The sequence below is a fragment of the Equus caballus genome, chromosome 7 (genome assembly GCF_041296265.1).
Source record: "Equus caballus isolate H_3958 breed thoroughbred chromosome 7, TB-T2T, whole genome shotgun sequence".
NCBI classification, from domain to species: domain Eukaryota; kingdom Metazoa; phylum Chordata; class Mammalia; order Perissodactyla; family Equidae; genus Equus; species Equus caballus.
This window is the reverse complement of record NC_091690.1, coordinates 4,186,854-4,207,311: the sequence shown is the minus strand read 5'-3', so window position 1 is coordinate 4,207,311 and position 20,458 is coordinate 4,186,854. Positions and strand designations below refer to the sequence as shown.

The following is a 20,458-nucleotide window of genomic DNA, read 5'->3' as shown; positions in this document are numbered from 1 at the left end:
TTAGGAAATGCAAAGGAAGCGCACGTTTGGGGGCAAGAAGTTTCCTTTTGGATTTGTTGAGACACCAGAGGGGCGCCCAGGTCCGGGAGGCAACTGGACATGGGCACCCAGAGCTGGGTGGTTGGGAGTCCGGGTGCGATGACGTCATACACGCCGAGGAGCAAAGAGGGGCTGGAGCAGGGGCCGGAAGGCACCATCAGGGAGGAAGAGGCCAGAAACGAGGGGGACAGTGTCAAGAGCAACACCAACCCCTGCGGAGAGTCAAGGTCAAGGTCAGACGACCCTGAAGACTGGCCCTGCAGACCAGGAGAGAACATGAGAATGTGGGCCAGAGGGACCAGCACAGGTTCCCCCCCAAGACCTGGCCCAGCGGAGGAACTAAGGAATGGGGTCGTGGGAGCGACGGACGGGACTCCAGGGTGGGCGTGATGTGGACACGCTGTAGCTGCGAGGATGGAGCCCGAGCAGAGGGCAGGTGACGGCCTGCGGGGTGGGTGCCCGGGGGGACGCAGGCTCCAGATCGGGGCCAGCAGCCTTTCTCTGTGAAGGGCCGGAGACTGAGTGTTTAGGCTTTGCCCGGCTCTGTCACGGCCACTCGGCTCTGCCACGGCGGCAGGAAAGCCACCATCGACCAGGCGTCCGGGAGTGGAGGATGTCAGCAAGAGAGGGGAAGAAATGTGGGGCCCTGGAGCTTGGTGGGCTGGGGGGAGATTAAACGGGGGTGCGGGGCTGAGAGCTGGGGACGGGCTGTGCCAGAAAGTGGGTGATGGGGAGAGGGCTTTACAGTCAGCACTGGTGCCAGAATGAAGAAATTATCTGTAGAGAAAAACCTGTCTTCTGACATTTTCTCCCGTGTGCGTGTGTGTGTGCGTGCACGTGCGTGCGCATGCGTGCATGCACACAAATATGTAAAGTGGGCCCCTCCCTTCGCCCCATTTTACTATAAGAATCATTGATTTTTGCCTATTGGGACTAACTAACATTCAGTTTAACAGAAAAATGTCTGGACTAAGAAAATGATGGTACTGTCTTATAAGTGGTTTTGGCCATTTTTCGCTCATTAGTGTGTGTGTACATGAGTGTGTGTTTTGTGCACGTGTTCATGTATATATGTGTCATATTGTGTTTCTGTGTATGCATATACATGTGTGTGTTTGTGTGTAGGTGTGTGTACGTGTTTGTGTGTGCACGTGTATGTATGTGTTTTGTGTACGTGTATATGTGTGTTTCCATGTATGCATGTATATACCACGTGTGCATGTGTGTTTGTGTACGTGTGCATGCACACACATGCATTTGTGTGCACATATATGTGTGCATGTGTTTGTGTGTCATATTGTGTTTCTGTGTATGCATATATACATGTGTGTTTGTGTGCGTATGCATATTTGTGTACATGTATGTATGTTAATGTGCATGCGTGTATGCATTTGTGTCGCATACATGTGTTTTGTGCACATGCGTTTGTATATATGTGCCATGTGTGTTTCTGTGCATGCATAGAAATACGTTTGTGTTTTGTGTAGGTGCGTGTTTGTGTACGTGTGTGCATGCATGTGTATTTGTGTGTACATGTATGTGTGTTTTGTGCACGTGTCTATATGTATCTCCGTGTGTGCATGTATATACTGTGTGTTTGTGTACCTATGTGTGTACATGTATATGTGTGTCTGCATGTGTGTATTTGTATGTGCGTGTGTGTGTGCCTGTGTGAGTGTACGACACCGCTCGTGCCCTCTCTCCCAGGACAGATGAGCAGCTGACAGTCCGCGTGCAGCTCAGCGTGCAGTTTCCACGCCCTCTGATGCGATGAACCGGGCACCTCCCCAACCTGGGGAGAGTTTCCGTTTCCTGGAAACCGGGGCTTGTGGTGTTTAAGTTATTGCTAATAAGCGAGGGAATCGGGTTGCCTGCCAAAAGCGTATTTGCTGGGTGAAAATGTCAGAAGCCTGGGTGGTTTTTAATTCACATTTTCCCCTGAATTCATGACATTGCCGGTGGCAACTAAAATCAGACCACATCTGAGACGGGGCAGCCAGACCTTAGTGTAGATGATTTTAAACTAGTGGTCAGATCCTGTCTCTTTACGAGGGAAGTAGGTGGGTGTCGCCCCCCTAGGACGGGGGAAAGTGCTGTCCTTTGAGCCCATGGTGGCCTGTCCCATGCGGCTGAGGACGAGAGCCTGCGACTTCAGGGGCCGACTGGGGCCTGGCCGCGTCCCGCCCGCTGCGTCCTGCCAGGGCCTTCGGACGGCCTGATCGTCCGCTGGAGAGAGAGGGGAAATTTGGCCGCTGAGAAGAAAACAGGAGCCCGAGCCCAGTTCTTACCAAAACAAAAAGGAATTTGAATTCTGAAGGTACTTTATTCCAGAGAAACTCGAAGCCAGCTCCAACCCTTCAAAGTCCATTGCTGCAAAAGACAGAATTAAACCTTGGCCAAGGGGTGACAGGGCGCCCAAAAGGTTTAGGTGAAGAAGGAACAAGGGGTGCCCTGCATCTGAGTGGAAACTGGGAACTCTTGGAAAGTGCGGGTAGCCGTAAAGGGTCCAGTCTTTTTTCCCCTCTAATTCCACTCTCCTCGTCTGGCAGAATTGCGACAATTTCGTGTCCAGGCCACTGCGGGCCCCTCGTATTCCTCCTGTTCTCACCCTGTCTCCAGGTTCATTTCATTCGTTTGTCTGGCTCATTTCTCAGACGCTGCTCGTTCATTTAGAACAGTGCTTCTCCCTTGGGGCCATCCTGCCCCCAGGGGACGTTGGGCCGTGTCTGCACCCTCAGAGCAGGGGGCGGGGGTGCTCCTGGCATCACGTGGGTGGTGCCCAGGACGGCCCCCCAAAGAAAACGACCCGGCCGCGATATCAGCGGTGCCGAGGTGAGAGCCCTGCGTGCGTGCCCGCTGGGCGGGTGCGTTGGGAGGGATGTAGAGTGAGAAACGACGTGGTCCCTCCCATCACGGAGTGCTAAAGGATCCACTTTCAGTGAGGAGGAGCTGGGGATTTAGGTCTCCACCCGTGGGAGCCCCCTCTCCGTGTCGAGCTGAGCAGCGTCTTGAGGGCTGAGCCAGGCCACTCGCAAGCGGGGACGGTTGAGACGGAACAGAAGCTGCGCGTCACTGGCTCCTTAGACCCGGCCCTCGGGCTGAAGGGGACCAAGAGAAGCCAAGGGACATGATTTTTCTGGTCACCGTAATAACACAAGCCTTGGGCAGAACCCGGGGTCTGAGAAAACCGGTACACTTGAGTGTCCTGGACTTGTTGCTTCTTGTTTCCAGGGAAACAATTAATGGCTTCCCAGGGACAAATGAACCTGGTGCCTTCCAGATGCCACCAAGTGCCAGGAGAGCACGAACTGATGGCCCGAGGAGGTCAGGTGCCCCCCCCCAAGCGGAAGTTGATTGGCCAGTCAGAGCAAAGGGAACGAAAAACGCTTTTCTTGCTCTTCCCTAGTTACCGCAAAGATGACAAGGTCTTTTCTAAATACCCAGCAGACCCATGTAAGGCAGGTGACCCCTCCAGCTGGCACATGGAGGCACAGGAATAGAAAGGAGATGGCTTCAGGTCGTGGTGAGTCAGCGCCGGGCCAGGAACGCGGCCCAGAAATTGCCCTCAGCTTTTTCTGCATTTCCCTTCCTGTCATTACTGGTTACTAGGTAACCAGAGTATTTTCCTGTAAACAGCAGGCTCTTCCCTTTGTGCCCGGGTGGATTCATTCATCGAGGCCTGCAGCCAGGGCTGCTGACCGTTCTGGTCTCTCCTTTGCCCCCTCGCGTACACCCAGCAGCCTCGGCAGGTGTGCCCACCAGTGAGTGTCCTGGGCGGCGTCTCCAGAAGGTCACACGTGTGCTGGCGCCCGAGGAGGGGAAATCACACCAACAGCTCTGCGTTTTCCCACTTTATTCCTCAAGCCTGCCCTTATCTTGGACCCGATGACAAATGAAGCGTGCTGGGCTTATAAACAGCGCTCCGGGCGTGTCTCTGAGTCCCGGGAGCTGTGGGCCGTCCTGGCCAGGCTGCGCATCAGGTCGTGCATGAGGTCCCTGTAACCCGGTCTGCAGAGGCCGCAGGTGAAGGGAGTCAGAGGAAGGATGCTCAGGTCCCCGCCTTGGGAGGACAAACAGGAGAGGGAATAAATGAATGTGACAGAGCCAGCAGGGAGACAGTAACTGAATGAGTCCCAGTTCCTATCGCAAGATCAAGTTCAAGTTCAGAGCAGAGGCCCAGACCTGTGCTCGTGCCTCCAGCCTGCGTCTGGGGTGACATCCATCCCCCAGGAGCCTGGCCCAGCTGAGCGATGGGGAAAGGAAGCGCAGGGGGACGCATGCTGAATTTAGGGATTCCCACGCTTCACCTCGGAGCTGGCGGATGGATGCGCCTGTCCCCGGGGCGGCCACCTCCCTTCCGCTGCCGCCCCTGCCCTGCCAGGTGGAAAAGGGGCTCAGATCCAGCCTCACCCCTTCTGGAAGGACTCCCGGAGCCACCGCGTGTCTCAAGGGGCCGCCAGCCTGGCAAACAAGCGCGAGCGGAGAAAGGCAGCAACGAAGGGCAGTTGGGCTTGGTCCTTTTGGCTGAAAGCTAATTGCCCGGTGGGTTTTTGGTTTGTTTAACTTTTTATCATGGAGATTTCAAACATCTCTAGAATCAACGCACAGGGCAACGAACCCGCATCCTGTCGCCATCACCGGCCTCTACGGTCACCAGCATTCTGCCTTCTTGTATTAGACTTTCACAGGGTTTTCTTAGGCTAAAATTTACATACAGTGAACACACAGATCCTGGCTGTGTCATAGTGACAAACGGATGGTCCCTGTAACGCACACCCCGTCATCACACACACAGTTCCCGCCTGTCCCTCCCCAGTGGCCACCCTCCGCCACTGCTCTGAGTGTCTGAAAACTCTTTAGGTTTGTCCGTTTCACGGTGCGTGCGCTTCGATCCAGTTTCTTTCACTCCGCGTAGTGACTCTGAAATTCACCCGTGTTGGCTGTTTCAGAGTTCACGCCTTTGCGATAATGAATAGTATGGAGCAATGTTCTCCTCTTAGCTCTGTAGCTGTCTCTTTTTGCTTTGTTGTAGTGGTTGCCTCAGGGGTTACAATATGCATCTTTTTTTTTTTTTTTTGAGGAAGATTAGCCCCGAGCTAACTACTGCCGATCCTCCTCTTTTTGCTGAGGAAGACTGGCCCTGAGCTAACATCCATGCCCATCTTCCTCTACTTTGTATGTGGGACGCCTGCCACAGCATGGCCTGCCAAGTGATGCCATGTCCACACCCGGGATCCAAACCGGCAAACCCCGGGCCGCCCAAGCAGAATGTGCTCACTTAACCGCTGTGCCACAGGGCCGGCCCCTGATATGCGTCTTTAACTTACCTCAGTCTGCAATTCCTCCTCCGTTCCCCTGCTGCTGGGCACTGGGCTTATTTCTGCTTTTCAGCAATCGTGAATGAAACTGCTATGAATGTGTGTGTGCAAGTCTTTTTGAAGACATATATTTCCATTTTTCTGGGTTAAACACCTAGGAGAGAAATTCTGAGCTAAAGGGTAGGTTTAACTTTCTAGAAACCTGCCAAACCTTTTTTCCAACGTGGTGGTGTCATTTTACAGCCCACAAGGGTGTGAGAGTTACGATTTCTCCATGTGCTCACAGCGTTGCTTATTGTCAGACTTTTTTATTTTGACCATTTTAGTGAATGTTTAGTGGTTTGAAATTAGTTTTGTTTTTTTTTGAGGAAGATTGGCCCTGAGCTAACATCTGTTGCCAGTCTACCTCTATTTTACATGGGACGCCGCTACAGCACGGCTTGATGAGCGGTGTGTAGGTCCATGCCCTGGATCTGAAGTGCAAACCCCAGGCTGCTGAAGCAGAGCACACGAACTTAACCACTACACCACCAGGCTGGTCCCTAAATTAATTTAAATTGCATTGTAGTTTTAATTTGCATTTCCCTAGTGACTAAGGAAGTTGAACACTATTTGATATACTTTTTGGGCATCTGTATATCTTTGTGAAGTGGCTATTCAAGTCTTTTGCCCATTAGGTTATTTGTCTTCCTATTATTGAGTTGTAGGAGCTTTTTATATATTGTGGATAAAAGCCCTTGGTCAGATACATGTTTTGCAAATATTTTCTCCCAAATGTGGCTCATCAATTTGTGTTCTTAATGAAGTCTTTTAAAGAGTGGCAGTTTTAAATTTTGATGAAATCTAATTTATCAAGTTTTTCTTTTATGCTTATTACTTTCCGCATCCTGAGAAAACTTTGCCTACCCCCTTGTGTTTTCTCTTAGAAGTCTTAGTTTAGCTTTTATGTGTAAGTCTATGATTGAACTTGAAACATTTTTGTGTATGATGTGAGGTTGGGATTGAGGGTTTTTTTTCTTCCCACGTGGATATGCTTTCTGTTTAAACAACTTTCCTTCCTCTGTTGAATTGCCTTGACAGCTTTGTCAAAAATTAATTGTGGAGGAAAAGAGCTGGGACTTCATTAGGAAAAAAAGTCAAGACCAGCCCAGTGGCACAGCGGTTAAGTTCAAATGTTCCGCTTTGTCAGCCCGGGGTTCGCTGGGTTGGATCCCGTGTGTGGACATGGCACCGCTTGGCAGGCCATGCTGTGGCAGGCGTCCCACATATAAAGTAGAGGAAGATGGGCACAGATGTTAGCTCAGGGCCAGTCTTCCTCTGCAAAAAGAGGAGGATTGGCAGCAGATGTGAGCTCAAGGCCAATCTTCCTCAAAAAAAGAAAAAAGAAAAAAGAAAAAAAATCAATTAACAATGTCAGTATGGGATATAATGGTTAATTATTGCTGGATTTGATGTATTAATTTTTGTTATGATTTTTCCATATGTGTTCAAGAGGGCTATTGGTCTAAATACTTTTCTTGTAATATCTTTGTCAAGTTCTGGTATCAAGGTTTTGCTGACCTCATAAAATGAGCTGTGAAGTGTTCCTTGCTCTGTTTTCTGATGGAATTTGTGTATTAATTCCTTTTTCTGTCTTTGATAGCATTTACCAGTGAAACTATCTGTGCCTGGAGGTTTCTTTGTAGGGAGGTTTTTGATAATGTATTCAATTTCTTTGTTAGATATATGACAGTCACGTTTTCTATTTCATCTTGTATCAGCTTTGGTATGTTGTGTTTTTCAAAAAGAGTATTTATTTTATCTAGCTTGTCGAATTTCTTGGCTACAGTTGTTAGTAGTTTTTTGCTATCATTTGATTTCTGTAAGACTCATAGCGGTATATCTCAATTCATTCCTGATACTGGCAATTTGTATTTTTTTCTTTTCTTTTCTCTTTCTTATCAGTTTTTTATAGGGGGTTGCCGATCTTTTTTTTCTAGGACTTTTTTTTTAAATCAGTCTTAAATTCACAGCAAAATTGAGAGGAAGGCACAGAAATTTCCCGTACACCCTCTGCTCTTGCACATGCATAGCCCCCACCACCAACATCCCCCACCAGAGTGGTACGTTTGTCACAGCTGATGAACCTGCATGGACACATCATTGTCACCTCAGCCACGTTAGGGTTCACTCTTGGTGGTGTACTTTCTGTGGGTTTGGACAAATGTACAGTATTATACAGAGTATTTCCACTGCCTTAAAAATTCTCTGTGCCCCACCTGTCATCCCTCCTTCCCCCAGACTCTTGGAAACCGCTGGTCTTTTCACCATCTCCATTGTTTTTCCTTTCCCAGAATTGTCATGTTGTGGGAATCATATGGTACGTATGCATTTCCTTTCATTTAGTAGTATGCATTTATGTTTCCTCCATGTCTTTTCATGGCTAGAAACCTCATTTCTCTTCTGAAGAAATTTCACTTCTGGAGAAATTTTGGTTTTGCTCGTTTTCTCCATTGTTTATGGAGTGTTTTTGTTTCATTGATTTTTTTTTCTTTACTTTCTGCTTCTTTCTACTTAATTTAAGTTTAATTTGCTTGCCTTTTTAGCTTCCTAAAGGTTGTACACTTAAGTGATTGATTTTTAAGTCGTTTTTTATACTATAAGCTTACAAAGTTAGACATGTTGCTCTAAGATCTGCTGTCGAGCGTTCCTCACATTTGGGTATGTGTTGTTTTCATTATCGTCAGTTCAAAATATTTCCTAATTTCCCATATGGTTTCTTCTTTGACCCAGGGGTTGTTTTAGAAGTATATTCAAAATTTTGTAAATATTTGGCTTTTTTCTAGATAGCTTACTGATCTGTTTTCCATTGTGGTCAAAGTACCTACACGCTCTGTATCATTTCAGTCCTTTAAATGTGTTGAGACTTGCTTTATGGCCCAGAATGCCACCTGTCTTCGTGAATATTCCGTGTACGTTTGGCAAGAATGTGCAGGTTTGGGTGTCGTGTTCTATTAATGTCGGTTAGATCAATGTGGCTGATGGCCTCACTCAGATATTCTATGTTCTTACTGATATCTTTGTTTAGTTTCTATCAAAATTACTGAGAGAACAACTATGTTTATCTATTTCTTCTTTTAGTTCTGTTAATTTTTTCTTTGTGTACTTTGAAGCTATATAACAATACAGTAATAGGTGCAGACACATCTGTAATGAGTATGTCAAACTGATAAACTGATACTTTTATCATGGTGAAACGTCCCTCATTAACTCTAGAAATAGTCCTGGTCTTGAAGTCTGCTCTGTCTGATTATTACAACCACCGCAGCTTTCTTAAGGTTAGACTTTGCGTGGTACATCTTTACCCATCCTATTACTTACCCACTATGTGTGCCTTCGTATTTAAAGAGGGTTTTTTTTAGGCAGCATATAACGAGGTCCTGTTCTATCCAGGCTGACCATCTGCCCTTTTGCTCAAGTATTTAGTCTATTTACATTTAATGTAATTATGAATAGGTCTGGACTGAGGAAAGCCATGTGTGCTATTTGTTTCGTCTGTTTTTATTCCTCTCTTCTTTATGTCCTGCCTTCCATCAGAATAATCAAATATATTTAGTATTTCATTTGGCCCCTCTATTAGTTTTTCAGTGATATCTTTTTGTATTTTTAAGAGGATGCTTTCTGGCTTATCTTATGCATCTTTAATTTATCACAAACTAGATAGATTTAATATTTTGCTACTTTGTGTAAAACACAAGACTCTTGCACAAGCAGTTCCATTTACCCCCATCTTCTGTGCTGCTATTGTCATGTAGATTACATAGGTTATAAACCCTACAGTAAAGTATTATAAAACTTTTTGTTGGTTATATGTATTTTATAGAAATTAAGAGGCGAAAAAAAAATACAGTCTTTTATAATTACCCGCATATTTATCATTTCAAGTGATCTTTATTCCTTCTCATAGATCCAAGTTTACCATCTGGCGTTATTTCCCTTCATCCTGAAGAACTTCCTTGTGTGTTTCTCATAGTGTAGGCAGCAAAATTTCTCAGGTTTTGTTTATTAGGAAATGCCTTTATTTCACCGTCCTTTTAAGAATGGTTTTGGTGGATCTAGAATTCTGGGTTGACAGGTTTTTCCCCTGGCATGTTAAAGATGCCATTTCATCGTCTTCTGATCACTGTTGTGACTGATGAGAAATGGTTATCATCCATGCTGTTGTTCCCCTGAATGAATGTGGTTTTTCTCTGACTGATTTCAAGATTCTCTCTCTTTCTTTTTAGCAGTTTAACCATGAAACACCTAAATTGGTTTTCTTTGTATTTATCCTTCTTGGGGTTCACTGAGCCTCTGAGACCAGTAAGTTTATATCTTTCACCAAATTTAAAAGGTGGTGGCTGTTCTCCAAGTATATATTTTCTCTCTCCCATTTTCTCCTTTTCTTTTGGAATTCCAGGTACATATATGTTAGACTACTTGTTCTGCTCATTTTTCTTCATTTTTTTTTCCTCTCGGTTCTTCAGATGGGATGAATTCTGTTAATCTGTCTTCAAGTTCACTGACTCTTCCTTCTGCCATTTCTAATCACCTGTGAGACACATCCAGCGAAATTTCTATTTCAGTTATTGTACTTTTCAGCTCCAGAATTCCTATTTGGTTCTTTTTTGTAGTTTCTCTTCCTCAGTTGAGATCCCACATTTTTATTCATTATGCGTATAACTTCCTTTAAGTTCTTGAGCACGCTTTTAGTAGCTGCTTTATCTACATCACCTGGGTTGTCTTGGTTTGGGTGTAGTTGACTCCTTTTTTTCTTGAGTATGGATGACAATTTTCTATTTGTTTTCATAGCTCATGGACTTTATAGGGTCCCGGACATTATGAATGATACACTGTGGAGTCTCTGGATTCTGCTGTGTTCCCCTGGTGGCATTTCTCTTGGCTGGATGCAAACTCCGTCCTTCCCACAGTGGGCAGCAGCCAAAACCCCTTCTTAGATTTTTCATCTTCAAGCCACTGATTTTTCTCCAAGACTCCTGGTGTCTCCCTCACACACATGTGGTTTAGTCAGTTGGCGAAAGATTTGAGTGGACTCGGTAGGCAGATTTGAGGGCCCACCCCCTCTGTGGCTTCCTCTCTTCCAGGATTTCCCCTGGAACATTCTGGACTCTCTCCTCTGACACTTCAACACAACCAGGCTGCTGCTTTCTGGCACCCAGGCATTTGTGGATGGGGGCATGCGCCCGGGCAGAAAGCCACAGGGTCGCCAGTCTGAGCTGTGACAGTGGTCTTTCAGGGGTGGACTCCTGGCAGCGTCTGCCTGCTTCGGTCACCCTCCAAATAGTCCAAAAGGCCCACCCTCTTTAAATAGCTGTCTTTATTTTTTTAATGTTTTCCCCAGGTTTTCCAATTGCTATCTTCAGGAGGGTTAGTCCAGCCAGTCTGCTCCACCATGCACTCTGTTGCGTGCCTTGTTAAAACCTCTTTTTAAAAAACCTAAACCTTGATGTGCTAAGAGCCCTTGACGAATGGACTCAAATGAAAAATATGTTCAGGAGACTGGATCGGCTTATGTGCAGCCTGCGGCCTCGATCACCTTAGACGGGTGAGGAAGGATTCCGTGCTTTCTGCCGGGGGCATGTTGTGTGTTACTGTCCCGGAGCGGCCAGGCTGGCCCGCACGGTGTCTGTCAGTCTGTCTGTCTGATACTAACATCTGGGGGTTTGTTCAGGGGAGAAGAGCAGGCAGTCTCAGAAGGTCAGTACACTTTCCAGAATAGTCCTAGATATCCTTAAAACACCCAGGTAGAGTTTAAATTTTCTCAAACCATTATGAACCTATTTATGTTTTCTCACTGTCCTGCCCCTCGAGATAATAATTCTACATATTACTGTCTGTTTACAAAGTACTGTCATGAACTCACTAACTGAAATGCTATATATAGTTTTATATAATTCAGTATCGGATGTAGTACTAAGGAGTAACTAAAACGTTCATTCCTCTGATCAATATGTATTGGCTGCCTGGGCGGTGCCTGGCACAGAAGCACTACCCTGGAACCGTCTCACGGGACGCCCTTGTGTCTACCGTGCTCCACGGCGCATGGACCCCTGATGCGTTTCCTGGGGCCGCCCCTCAAAGCCCCACAGGCTGGGTGGCTTGAAACAACAGAAATGAATCCTCTCACACTTCTAGAGGCTGGAAAGTGTCAGTAGGCCCACGACCCCTACAAGGGGGGATCCTTCCTGCCTCTTCCGGCTTCTGGGTGCCGTCCCTCCTCAGTTTCCTTGGCTTGTGGCTGCATCACTCCAGTCTCTGCCTCCCTCATCGCATGGCCGTCTTCCCTCTGTGTCCTTTTCTGTCTCTTATGAGAACACTGTCACTGGATTTAGGGCCCACCCTAGTCCCGTATGATCTCATCTTGACCCTTACTTTTATTACGTCTACAAAGACACTATTTCCAAATAAGGTTGAATTCTGAGATTCCTGGTGGATGTGAATTTTGGGGGGACCCTGTTCAACCCACTGCAACTCCCCCAAGTGATCTGTGCCTTGTGCCCAAACTCTTGGCTTAAGTTTGAAGGGCGACACGTGACCTCTGGGGTTCTAGGATTTGCTGAGTCGATTTTATTTGTGACGTCGTAAGTTTCTGGAGCACCATTGTTGTCATTTCAGACCAGCTTTTGGGCATGTCCATTTGGCTTTAAATGTTAGCATCCTCCTAACAATTGGAGCCACCCTCTGTGGTCCCCTCCAGTCCTGTCACGTTCGTGTGTTGTGGCCACAAGGACTGTGCACTGGATCCAGAGCCCATGGACCTCGAGGTTTTGAATCCAGACGGTGTAATTTTTCTACTCACCTTCCAAAACCACAGAACTTTATCAAACCCAAATTATATGGACCGAGGACCAGCGACTGTGGCCGATGGGCCAAACCTGGCCCATCGCTCTTTTTGTAAATAAAGTTTTATTAGAACCCAGCCGTATCATTCGTTTGTGCATCAGCAGTCCTGCTCTTGTGCTGCACTGGCAAAGCCTAGCAGTTGCCACAGAGGCCGGATGCCAAAAAGTCTCAGGTCCTTTCCAGAAAAAGTTTGCGTATCTCTAGTCTAAGCAATATACTTTACTTTTTTGTGTGTGTGAGGAAGATTGGCCCTGAGCTAATATCCGTGACAATCTTCCTCTGTTTTATGTGGGATGCCACCACAGCATGGCTTGACGAGTGGTGCTAGGTCCACGCCTGGGATCCGAACCTGTGAACCCCGGGCCATGCGAGCAGAGTGCAAACTTAACCACTACACCACCGTGCCGGCCCCAAGCAACATCCTCTAAACCGCATGATAAACACAGACGGCGCATGGTAAATTGTGTGTTAAACTAGGGAACGGGTTCATGTGACAACTCCCAGTGCTACTGAATCACTTGTGTTCTGGAAGGTGCGTCCTGGCCACAGTGAGCAGGTGTGGGCTCACGGCGCCTGCCCCCCACTCTCACAGGCTCTCCTTATCTCAGGAAGACTTTGACTTTGGGGCAAAATTATTTCCACCTGTGGAACGAGCAACTGGGCTCAGTGAAGTCAGCTTTGTCCCTGGCGCGTTCTTTTCACGAAGAGCTGGGGTCCCGTTATTTCCTCTTAGCGTCACTGAAGTCGCCCACTCGTCGGCTTCGGTGGGACAAAGCCGTGTATAGCGTGCAGGTGACTGATTGAAACGCTAGAGAAAACTGGAAGCAAGAGACCTCGATCAAGCAGCTTCCAGCAGAGAATTCCAAAGGTCAGTTCTGTCAGGAAGGCGGAGCGAGGAGTGGACCGTCACGCTGTCCTCCTGCTCTGAGATCTGAGACCGAGGAGGAGCTGCCGTCCCCCGGGGCTCTGGGGCCACCTAGTGGCGAGAGCTGAGCCAGGCTCACGGGAAACAAGTGCAACCAGCGTGGACCACAGGGCGTCCGGTGGCTGTCATGGTGCCAAGGCATTTGGGGGGGAGGGGAGAAGTCATGATAAAAATGAGGTTAAGCCAGCCCCTCAGATCCAAACACACACACCCCTTTCTGATTTCTGTTGCCAAATTAGGCTTTTTTTTTTTTTTTTAATTCTTCACTCATTTTTGAAGGTGGGAGCACTTGGCGTGATGGAGAAATGTATATAAAAGGTCTAGCAATATGTCCTGGTCACTTTCTGGGCTCGGGGGCGGGGGGAGCCTGTGCTCAGAGCCCGGCCCAGGCAGGGGGTGCCTGACCACACAGCCACCGCCTCTCTCTGCAGTTCGCGAATTTCACTGCTCCCGGAGTGCTTAAGGTAGCCTGTTGTTTATTTCAAAGTAAAGATAGTTTGACTTCCAGCGTTTTCATGGAATGAATTTGTATCATCTGCCACTTTGTTCTGACGTTAAATGAGGGTTTTTTTGTAGAGAATTTTTAACTGTTTATTTGAAAGCTGTATGCATTTGGCTGCAAAGAAATATACTTTTTTTTTTTTTTTGGTGAGGAAGATTCGTCCTGAGCTAACATCCGTTGCCTATCTTCTTCTTTTTGCTTGAGGAAGGTTGTCACTGAGCTAACATCTGTGCCAACCTTCCTGTATTTTATGTGGGACGCTGTCACAGTGTGGCTTGACGAGCGATGTGTAGGTCTGTGCCTGGGATCCAAACCTGAGAACCCTGGGCCGCCAAAGCGGAGTGCGTGAACTTAACCACTACGTCACTGGGCCGGCCTCAAGAAATATATTTTTATGCTTTCTCATGGGTGAAGATCTCTAGGAACAGGAGGCAGTTTTTAGTTACTGCTAAGCTTCCTGAGAACTTGTATCCAGCCCAGGAAAAAAAAGTGGTGTTTCTTGATTCCTGCTGGATAGCATCTTTCTCCTTAGGCTGGGAGTTCTCAACTGGGGGGCGATTTTGCTTCCAGGGGACACTGGGCAATGTCTGGGGACATTTTTGGGTCTCCCGACCGCAGGAGCTCCTGGCATCGCGTAGGTGGGGTCAGGGATGCTGCTCAACCCCCAGCAGTGCCCAGGACGGCCCCACGGAGAGTGACCCGGCCCCATGACAATGCACTTGTAGTTTGGGGGTGCCATAGCTCCCAGATGGCAAGCACCCATCAATATGTTTTGATTTTCTGGACAAATGAGTAAACAGTTGTCTGAGCCCTTGGAAATAGCCCAGCCCGATCAGACTGGAAAAGGAAGAAGGGGTTGGTCCCAGACTGCCACTGAGGAATTTCTACAGAGCTATTTTTTGGTTTTATATGTGGAAAAACATTCACTGCCTTGCCCCACTCTCATTTTTTTAAAGGAAGATTAGCCTTGAGCTAACATCTGCTGCCAATCCTCTTTTTTTTTTTTTTGCTGAGGAAGACTGGCCCTGAGCTAACATCCATGCCCATCTTCCTCTACTTTATATGTGGGACGCCTACCACAGCATGGCTTGTCAAGCGGTGCCATGTCCACACCCGGGATCCTGGCTGGCAAACCCTGGGCCGCCAAAGCAGAACGTGCAAACTTAACCACTGCGCCACCGGGCCGGCCCCCCACTCTCTTTCGATGGAACAGTTGCGCCTCTTCTTCCTTACCCAGAATGCCCAGGGTCGCTGCGCCGGAGCTCTGAAGGCTGGGCCATTTCCCCGCGCCCCCTCGTCCGTGTCTGAAGTTGCCTCTCTGCGCCTCCTGATGGCACCCCTCCCACTCAACCTCTCTCCACGTTTCTTTAGAACTGAGCATGCAGAATTCAGAGGGTGGATCCGATTCGCCGGCTTCTGTGGCTCTGTGTCCGTCGGCGGCAGCCCAGGCGCCAGTGGCCCAGCCCGTCCCCGCCTCCCCGCAGGTAACAGACCCGCGCGCGGCGCCCGGGCTGCCCCGGGAACGCCGGTGTGGACGCATCCCTGTGGTTCTGAAAAACGTTTGAATCAGCAGAGAGAGGAATCTCTATTTTCCTGAACTGACTTGAAACAGCTGCCCTTCTGCCTCCCCCACCTCATATCATCAGACGTTTCCCTGTTTGTTAAAAAGGTCCCGAGGAGTTGATGACACAGAATTAAAGAGACAGCGCGCGGCTCCAGCTTAGTCCATTCTTACGTTTAATGGAAGTTTTCTTCCATTAGAGGACGCTTTTACACCGAAAGACTTTCTCAATAAGGCAAAAGATAAGTCAGAATTCTTAGGGTTTGCTTCAAAGTTGAATCTAGCATTAGAATGGATGTCAATGTAAATTTTACAGAGAGAGACTTTTCACAATAAGTCTCTCTTGACTCTTGGGTTTCTACCGTGAGTTGAATTACACCATGAAGTCAATATAAACACAATAAAGTTAGTGACATAAGACCACACGACATTGAAGGCAACGGAATAGACATGTGCAGAGGTCCACTGTGACCATGTGACCGTCCACAATTATGAATCTAAAAGTTAGGAGCATGACAAAAAACTGATTAAGGTGGAAAAACATAATTGAGCGCAAACAAAATGGCAGACGTCAAAGTGATTTATTCAGTTTAGAATGTATGGTCAGACATGTTTAGCTTTTATTTCTTGCCAGTATGACAGCCCCAGCGTGGATGCTGTCATCAGATGCGGTTGTGGCCTCATTGGTTTGTCTCTCTGCCCACTTGAACCTGACACATCAGCCCTCCACCCCTTGCTTTCTCGGGTTTTTCATGCCAAGCCCCAATCTCGGGCACCCCCGGGCTTGGGTGGCCTCTGTCTTCCTCTGCAGCAGCCGCAGGCACACGGGACCCAGAGTCCTGCCACAGCCGCCGTGGCCCTCCCAGGTCCAGCGCCCCGGACTCCCTGACCAGCTCCTTGCCAGAGGGGAGTCCTTGCTGACCTGGTCCCCGGGGCGCGCTCTTCCTGCGCCACCTCTCTGCCCCGTGCCGTCCTACACAACTCCCGCTGCTGCGGCCGTGGTCTGCCCCCAGCGCCACCTGGCTGTGGAGCGCTCCAGATGTGGCCAGGGCACCCGAGGGACTGGAGCTTACAATTGATTTAAAGAAATTAAATTCAAATTTAAATGGCCACAGGGCTACACAGCCAGCAGCCACAGTATTGGACAGCTCAGCTGTAGCATCTGTGAATGTCAGTCCTTAAGATCCTTATTTGTTTGTTTATTTCAGATGAAATTCACATAACATGAAATTCACCGCTTTAAAGCGAGCAGTCCAGTGGCATTATGTACATTCGCAGTGTTGTGCAACCTCCACCTCTGTCTAATTCCAGAACATTCCATCACCCCATAAGGAAACCTCGTCCCCATCAGCATCCTCCCCACCCCCTCCCCAGCCCCTGCACCCATGAGCCTGCTGTCTGTGGATCTGCCTGTTCTGGACGTTTCATGTCAATGGGATCATACGCCGTGTGTCCTTCTGTGTCTGCTTCTCTCCCTGAGCATCGTGTGTGCAGGTCCGTGCACATGCGGCTGTGTCGGGGCCTCGCTTCTCTTCACGGCTGCGTCGTGTTCCAGTCTGTGGCTGGACCATGTTGTGTATCCATCACCCACTGCTTTTTGTCCCATCTGTGTTCTTTCTGTCTTTGGCTGGGGGCTCACGGAGGGCTAGGTCCCTGCTGAACTTTTCGCCACGACCAGTGCCATTTACGGTTCACTTGGGAGAATCGCAGAGTCGCAGCGGACAGCTAAAGCCCCAGCTTCACATAAATGAGCCAAAGTCTCCTCTTCCTCTCTTGACTCAGGGGCGCATTTTGATCCTTCACATTTTCATAGCTTTGTGTGTCCAGTCGGAACCCAGAGCAAAATGACACAGCCACACTGTGAGGACGCACCTCCAGATCCCAGAGAGCCGTGGAGTCCAGGAGCCGGGCCCGGACACGGGGAACTGGGCCTGAGTCTCGGTTCTAGAGTTTCGTATCCTGAGGCCCTCAGCCGTGGCTTGGCCACTGGGGGCTCCACTGTCCCCCGTGTGTAAAATGGGGACAAGTCCACTGTGCGATGGGAACCGTGGCTGCTACACAGCACTCTTCCAGGGGAGGCGGTGTGGACGGCTGTGGAGAGGGTCTCCTTGTCATTGCCAGGGACAGCCGTGTCACCTCCAGGAGTGCAGACCACAAGGAGGCAAAGCTGCTGGGGGCGGATGGAGGCGCATGCGCTGCCGTGTGTGTGTGTGTGCACGCGTGTACATACCTGCTGTGTCTGAGTTGGCCTAAGTGTATGAGTGTGCGCTCTCCTCTCGTTTCCCATCAATCCGCTTATGTTTTCACAAAGTGACAGTGGCCTAGGCGACAGCAACCCTATTGTGACCTCTGCTTGTTTTCAGGCCTGATGTCTGACACGTCTACATGTCCTTCTCTCCTTCCCTTTTAGAGGGTGCTGGTCCAGGCGGCGGGCTCGGCTCCCAAGGGGGCCCAGATGCAGCCGATCTCCGTCCCCAGAGGCCAGCAGGTGCCACAGCAGGTAACCGCAGCGCAGGCGGCGCGGACGCCTTCGCGCAACGCATCCTTTCCCGTTGTTGCTGTTCCTTTCCCTTCGATAGCTTCTGTTTCTTTCCAGAAGCTTCTTTTGGAAGCTATGTTTTAAAAAAATCTTTTACTGCAGATAGTTTTGCGGCAAAGCAGGAAATCTGATGATTTTTCATTCATTCAGAAATTCAGTATTTGGGGCACAGGGCAGCGCCTTGACAGAGGTGGGGTGCTGAGGTAGACGAGCAGACAGATAGCGAAGGTTTCTGGGTTGGCGGAACGTGGAACCTTCTGGACAAGCAGCGTTGTACCCTGGGATGAGAGCCATGACCCCCAGAAGCGCCTTTGTGAAATTACACCCTCTGAGAACAAAGCTTGAGATCGTGGGCTCGCCAGCCACAGGCCATCAGCTCTGATAGAGTCTGCGTGATCCAGAACGTCGCTCAGCAAACCTTTTCTGGAAGGGGCCAGAGGACAGTTTTTGGCTCTGCAGGCTAGCCGGTCTGTGGCCCGGGCCCTCGGCTCTGCCATCGTCTGTCTCCCAGGACAGCGGTGGATGTAAAGGAAGGGGCGAGGCTGTGTGCTGATCCAATTTTATTTACAAAATAAGCGGGCCACCCAGGCTTGGGCCGCGGGCCGGAGTTTGCCAACTGCTGCTCTGTCAGATGCTGAATTAAACTAGTTCAGGCTCCTGCTCAAGGGGAACAAGGAGTGAGATAAGGAGATGGCCGAGACCCCAGAGAGCACTACTGCCGATCGGTAGTGGCTTTAGAGGCGTCTGCTGGCTGTGTCGACGAGAACTGGGGAAGGCTGTGGGGTCACGGGGGGAAGCGAAGGCTCCAGACAGGCCCGGCAGGCAGCCAGTGGCTGTCTTAGCTCCTCGAGGGAGGGGGGAGCAAGACCAGTGTCGTGATTCCAGAAGCTTCCCCTCCTCTGTGGAGCTAGGCTTACCCTAGCTCCTTCTCTCTGGGCACCTCGGACTTTTGGGGTGACTTCTGCATTTCACCTGGGCCCCTAAGGCAAAGCCCACCCAGCATGTTAACCCTGGAACCTTCTCACAGATGCTGGTTATCCCTGGGGGTGCGCGTGCACGCGTACGCTGTCCTCGGAGGTGGGAGGCGGCCCCGTCCCACGGCTCCACCTAAAAGCTTAGAGAAAGGTCACAGTGAGACCCAGCCCTTGACTTTCTTACCCCAAAACGAGTTTGAGTTAGGTGTCTGGAAGGGTCCCTCTGCACACACGGCTCTGGGCTTCCACGGCCGGGGCCAGCATCCTCTGGGGTCATCAGCTGAGGCGTTGAACTGACGTTTGGATGGCTGAGGACCGGGGTGGGACGAGCGTGTGCTGGGGTCTTCCCGTTGGCCCCCTCTCTCCACCGCCCACTAGGCACACTGCTCCTTCTAATTCTGCTCAGACCTTCACAGTCTGTCCCCGGGGTGGCTCTCAGGACCCCTGCCCCCCTGCCTTGGGACCAGGGCCACTCAGAGAGAGCATCAGAGGGGGCCGTGCCCTCTACCCTGCCCAAGGCGGGGGGCCGACACTCCGAGGTTGGCCTTCTGTCCGCAACTCCAGCTGCCACTGTCCAGTAGGACCAGCCCTTCTGCGCAGTGGCTGGCGGGCCACAGGGACCCTCCCAGCTCTGCTCCGAGCTGTCCACTGGGCCCCTCCCCCTATAGAATAGGGGCCACCGACCTCGCTTCCGCGGGCCCTGCGGGAACAATGAGCCACAGTCACAGAAAGTGCAGCAAAGCTCCGAGCCTCAGTACCGTTTCCACCCCGTGCGGCCTTTACGTGACCCCCTCCCAGCTTCTTTCTAGAAGTGCCACTGTGGGTGGGAACACTATAGTGTGGAACTAAATGTTCCTGAAAGGCAATAGAAGGGATTTGCAGCTTGAATGTCTGGAAATCACGACCCAGGAGACTAGCGCGTGTCAGACGGCGTATCTGATGTCGTTGCAGGTCCAGGCTGTGCAGCACGTGTACCCCCCGCAGGTGCAGTATGTGGAAGGGGGCGACGCCGTCTACGCCAACGGAGCCTTGTACGTGGCCTTCCTCTCCCCTGGGACGGGGTCCCCGCAGAGACCCAGAGGCCACATCCAGAACCTTCTTTCACGACCCTCCCACCCTTGTCCTCGGGGATGTGTTTGCCCAAACTCCTCTCCATTGTCCCCTGGGTGATATGTTTGAACTGTCACAACAGCGTTAGGACATCACGGCCCTGGGAGGTTTCAGAAGTCACAGATGTTTGTAGTTTTCTGTCTAGAAAAGGCAATCTTAAAAAAAAAAACCAACTAATCCAACTTGTAAATCTAAAGAGTCGGCCTTCACAGTCTGGAAGCTATCTCCATCTCTGCTTTCCCATCCGGGCCTGTTGGCCTCTGGCTTTTGATGATGTTGGGAAAACTTGATTTGCCATTTGTTGAGGACTTCTAGAGTTTTCTGCTTTCAAGCGCTGCGATGCTTGGGGCCGAAAACGGTGCATTTCCCATAAAGCTCATGTGCTCGAGACACGAGTCCTTCGCTGGCTTAGTCGCGTTCTGTTCTGGCGACTCCCCTTCCGGAGCTCAGGGTCTCGAGTGAGGGTTTGCTTGTGCTGAGAGGGGTGGATCCTGGAGCTGCGTGGGTTTCCATGGCGCAGCACTGAACAGTGCATGCACACACACACACAAATGTGTGTGTAAAACAGTGAAATCTGAGCGAGGTCTGTAGGCTGCACCAGCGTCAAC

The 20,458-nt window shown here is 49.7% G+C and overlaps 1 protein-coding gene across 4 annotated transcripts in view; it reads left to right on the top strand.

Annotated features, from left to right (window-relative positions):
- The window catches only part of RFX2 (regulatory factor X2), a 92,045-nt gene that overhangs the window by 36,018 nt on the left and 35,569 nt on the right, over nt 1–20,458 (top strand). For all 4 annotated transcript variants that reach the window (XM_023644554.2, XM_023644556.2, XM_070272562.1 and 1 more), the window contains exons 2-4: nt 15,038–15,150; nt 17,638–17,727; nt 19,692–19,771. In XM_023644554.2, coding sequence (XP_023500322.2) covers nt 15,046–15,150; nt 17,638–17,727; nt 19,692–19,771 — 275 coding nt within the window. In that variant the 5' untranslated portion in view covers nt 15,038–15,045. The remainder of the gene's footprint in view (nt 1–15,037; nt 15,151–17,637; nt 17,728–19,691; nt 19,772–20,458) is intronic.